At 40.2% G+C, this 5,000-nt stretch overlaps 1 protein-coding gene across 2 annotated transcripts in view; it reads left to right on the forward strand.

Annotated features, from left to right (window-relative positions):
• Positions 1-5,000, forward strand: part of zgc:64051 (leukocyte surface antigen CD53) — a 171,342-nt gene that overhangs the window by 164,068 nt on the left and 2,274 nt on the right. For both annotated transcript variants that reach the window (XM_062025410.1, XM_062025409.1), the window contains exon 7: positions 670-753. In XM_062025410.1, coding sequence (XP_061881394.1) covers positions 670-753 — 84 coding nt within the window. The remainder of the gene's footprint in view (positions 1-669; positions 754-5,000) is intronic.

Raw genomic sequence — 5,000 nt, forward strand, 5'->3', positions numbered from 1 at the left:
TGTTTGGTTAACATCATGTTTGATTGACATGTTTAGTTGACATGTTTTATTGACATGTTTGGTTAACATCATGTTTGCTTGACATGTTTGATTGACATCATGTTTGATTGACATGTTTGATTGACATCATGTTTGACATGTTTGGTTGACATCATGTTGGATTGACATGTTTGACATGTTTGATTGACATGTTTGACATCATGTTTCATTGACATCATGTTTGATTGACGTGTTTGGATGACATCATGTTTGACATCACATTTGTTTGACATCATGTTTGTTTGACATGTACGATTGACAGCATGTTTGATTGACAGCATGTTTGACTGACATGTTTGAATGACAGCATGTTTGATTGACATGTTTGGTTGACATCATGTTTGTTTGACATGTATTGATTGACATGTTTGATTGACATCATGTTTGGTTGACATCATGTTTGTTTGACATGTATTGATTGACATGTTTGATTGACAGCATGCTTGATTGACATGTTTGATTGACATCATGTTTGGTTGACATTATGTTTGTTTGACATGTATGATTGACAGCATGTTTGATTGACAGCATGTTTGTTTGACATGTATGATTGACAGCATGTTTGATTGACATGTTTGATTGACAGCATGTTTGATTGACATGTTTGATTGACATCATGTTTGGTTGCAGGGCTGCTTGGACGTGATGAAAATGTGGTTTGAAGAGAACTTCCTGATCACTGGCATCTCTGTCATCGTCTTCTGCATCATTGAGGCAAATAACACATCATCTATTTATATTCATATTACATGTATTTTATACATTAAACAAGTATTTATATTCATATTACATGTATTTTATACATTAAACAAGTATTTATATTCATATTACATGTATTTTATACATTAAACAAGTATTTATATTCATATTACATGTATTTTATACATTAAACAAGTATTTGTATTCATACATTTGTATATTTATGAGGAGTTTTATTATAAACTTCTGACCACAACGGTTTTCTTTTTCATCTCTGTTGTTTGTCAAACTGAACTATTGTTCCAAGAGGAACAGGAAGTAGTTCGAACTACTTCCCGTCTCTCTTTGAACTACTACTTCCCGTTCCTCTTAAAACTACTTCCTGTTCCTCCTCTTTGAATTACTTCCTGTTCCTCTTAAAACTACGTCCTGTTCCTCCTCCTAAAACTACTACTTCCCGTTCCTCTTAAAACTACTACTTCCCGTTCCTCTTAAAACTACTACTTCCCGTTCCTCCTCCTAAAACTACTTCCCGTTCCTCCTCTTAAAACTACTTCCCGTTCTTCTTAAAACTACTACTTCCCGTTCCTCCTTCTAAAACTACTTCCCGTTCCTCCACCTAAAACTACTTCCCGTTCCTCTTAAAACTACTTCCCGTTTCTCTTAAAACTACTACTTCCCGTTCCTCCTCCTAAAAGTACTTCCCGTTCCTCTTAAAACTAGTTTTATGTTAAACTTCTGACCACAACTGTTTTATTTTTCATCTCTGTTTGTCAAACTGAACTATTGTTTGAAGAGGAACAGGAAGTAGTTTGAACTACTTCTCATTCCTCTTTGAACTGCTACTTCCTGTTCCTCCTCCTAAAACTACTTCCCGTTCCTCTTAAAACTACTACTTCCCGTTCCTCTTAAAACTACTATTTCCCGTTCCTCCTCTTAAAACTACTACTACCCGTTCCTCCTCCTAAAACTACTTCCCATTCCTCTTTGAAACTACTACTTCCCGTTCCTCTTTGAAACTACTACTTCCCGTTCCTCCTCCTAAAACTACTTCCCTTTCCTCCTCTTAAAACTACTACTTCCTGTTCCTCCTCCTAAAACTACTTCCCATTCCTCTTTGAAACTACTACTTCCCGTTCCTCTTTGAAACTACTACTTCCCGTTCCTCCTCCTAAAACTACTTCCCGTTCCTCCTCTTAAAACTACTACTTCCCGTTCCTCCTCCTAAAACTACTATTTCCCGTTCCTCCTCTTAAAACTACTACTTCCCGTTCCTCCTCCTAAAACTACTTCCCATTCCTCTTTGAAACTACTACTTCCCGTTCCTCTTTGAAACTACTACTTCCCGTTCCTCTTTGAAACTACTACTTCCCGTTCCTCCTCCTAAAACTACTTCCCGTTCCTCCTCTTAAAACTACTTCCCGTTCCTCCACCTAAAACTACTTCCCGTTCCTCTTAAAACTACTTCCCATTCCTCTTTGAACTACTTCCCGTTCCTCTTTGAACTACTTCCCGTTCCTCATAAAACTACTTCCCGTTCCTCCTTTAGCTACTTCCCGTTCCTCTTAAAACTACTTCCCGTTCCTCTTAAAACTACTTCCCGTTCCTCCTTTAACTACTTCCCGTTCCTCTTAAAACTACTTCCCGTTCCTCCTTTAACTACTTTCCGTTCCTCTTAAAACTACTTCCCGTTCCTCCTAAAACTACTTCCCGTTCCTCTTAAAACTACTTCCCGCTCCTCTTAAAACTACTTCCCGTTCCTCCTTTAGCTACTTCCTGTTCCTCTTAAAACTACTTCCCGTTCCTCTTAAAACTACTTCCCGTTCCTCCTTTAACTACTTCCCGTTCCTCTTAAAACTACTTCCCGTTCCTCCTAAAACTACTTCCCGCTCCTCTTAAAACTACTTCCCGTTCCTCCTAAAACTACTTCCCTTTCCTCTTAAAACTACTTCCCGTTCCTCCTAAAACTACTTCACAGTCCTCTTAAAACTACTTCCCGTTCCTCCACCTAAAACTACTTCCCGTTCCTCTTAAAACTACTTCCCATTCCTCTTTGAACTACTTCCCGTTCCTCTTTGAACTACTTCCCGTTCCTCTTAAAACTACTTCCCGTTCCTCTTAAAACTACTTCCCGTTCCTCCTTTAACTACTTCCCGTTCCTCTTAAAACTACTTCCCGCTCCTCCTTTAACTACTTTCCGTTCCTCTTAAAACTACTTCCCGTTCCTCCTAAAACTACTTCCCGTTCCTCTTAAAACTACTTCCCGCTCCTCTTAAAATACTTCCCGTTCCTCCTTTAGCTACTTCCCCTTCCTCTTAAAACTACTTCCCGTTCCTCTTAAAACTACTTCCCGTTCCTCCTTTAACTACTTCCCGTTCCTCTTAAAACTACTTCCCGTTCCTCCTAAAACTACTTCCCGTTCCTCTTAAAACTACTTCCCCGCTCCTCTTAAAACTACTTCCCGTTCCTCCTAAAACTACTTCCCTTTCCTCTTAAAACTACTTCCCTTTCCTCTTAAAACTACTTCCCGTTCCTCCTAAAACTACTTCCCGTTCCTCCTAAAACTACTTCCCGTTCCTCTTAAAACTACTTCCCGTTCCTCCTAAAACCTGTTCCTCTTAAAACTACTTCCCGCTCCTCCTTGAACTACTTCCTGTTCCTTTTAAAACGACTTTCCGTTCCTCCTAAAACTACTTCCCGTTCCTCTTAAAACTACTTCCCGCTCCTCTTAAAACTACTTCCCGTTCCTCCTAAAACTACTTCCCTTTCCTCTTAAAACTACTTCCCGTTCCTCCTAAAACTACTTCCCGGTCCTCTTAAAACTACTTCCCGTTCCTCTTAAAACTACTTCCCGTTCCTCCTAAAACCTGTTCCTCTTAAAACTACTTCCCGCTCCTCCTTGAACTACCTCCTGTTCCTTTTAAAACTACTTTCCGTTCCTCCTTGAACTACTTCCTGTTCCTCTTAAAACTACTTCCCGTTCCTCCTAAAACTACTTCCCGTTCCTCTTAAAACTACATCACGTTCCTCCTTGAACTACTTCCCGTTCCTCTTAAAACTACTTCCCGTTCCTCTTAAAACTACTTCCCGTTCCTCCTAAAACTACTTCCCGCTCCTCTTAAAACTACTTCCCGTTCCTCCTAAAACTACTTCCCTTTCCTCTTAAAACTACTTCCCGTTCCTCCTAAAACTACTTCACAGTCCTCTTAAAACTACTTCCCGTTCCTCCACCTAAAACTACTTCCCGTTCCTCTTAAAACTACTTCCCATTCCTCTTTGAACTACTTCCCGTTCCTCTTTGAACTACTTCCCGTTCCTCTTAAAACTACTTCCCGTTCCTCTTAAAACTACTTCCCGTTCCTCCTTTAACTACTTCCCGTTCCTCTTAAAACTACTTCCCGCTCCTCCTTTAACTACTTTCCGTTCCTCTTAAAACTACTTCCCGTTCCTCCTAAAACTACTTCCCGTTCCTCTTAAAACTACTTCCCGCTCCTCTTAAAATACTTCCCGTTCCTCCTTTAGCTACTTCCCCTTCCTCTTAAAACTACTTCCCGTTCCTCTTAAAACTACTTCCCGTTCCTCCTTTAACTACTTCCCGTTCCTCTTAAAACTACTTCCCGTTCCTCCTAAAACTACTTCCCGTTCCTCTTAAAACTACTTCCCCGCTCCTCTTAAAACTACTTCCCGTTCCTCCTAAAACTACTTCCCTTTCCTCTTAAAACTACTTCCCTTTCCTCTTAAAACTACTTCCCGTTCCTCCTAAAACTACTTCCCGTTCCTCCTAAAACTACTTCCCGTTCCTCTTAAAACTACTTCCCGTTCCTCCTAAAACCTGTTCCTCTTAAAACTACTTCCCGCTCCTCCTTGAACTACTTCCTGTTCCTTTTAAAACGACTTTCCGTTCCTCCTAAAACTACTTCCCGTTCCTCTTAAAACTACTTCCCGCTCCTCTTAAAACTACTTCCCGTTCCTCCTAAAACTACTTCCCTTTCCTCTTAAAACTACTTCCCGTTCCTCCTAAAACTACTTCCCGGTCCTCTTAAAACTACTTCCCGTTCCTCTTAAAACTACTTCCCGTTCCTCCTAAAACCTGTTCCTCTTAAAACTACTTCCCGCTCCTCCTTGAACTACCTCCTGTTCCTTTTAAAACTACTTTCCGTTCCTCCTTGAACTACTTCCTGTTCCTCTTAAAACTACTTCCCGTTCCTCCTAAAACTACTTCCCGTTCCTCTTAAAACTACATCACGTTCCTCCTTGAACTA

This window comes from Entelurus aequoreus, linkage group LG17 (assembly GCF_033978785.1).
Source record: "Entelurus aequoreus isolate RoL-2023_Sb linkage group LG17, RoL_Eaeq_v1.1, whole genome shotgun sequence".
NCBI classification, from domain to species: domain Eukaryota; kingdom Metazoa; phylum Chordata; class Actinopteri; order Syngnathiformes; family Syngnathidae; genus Entelurus; species Entelurus aequoreus.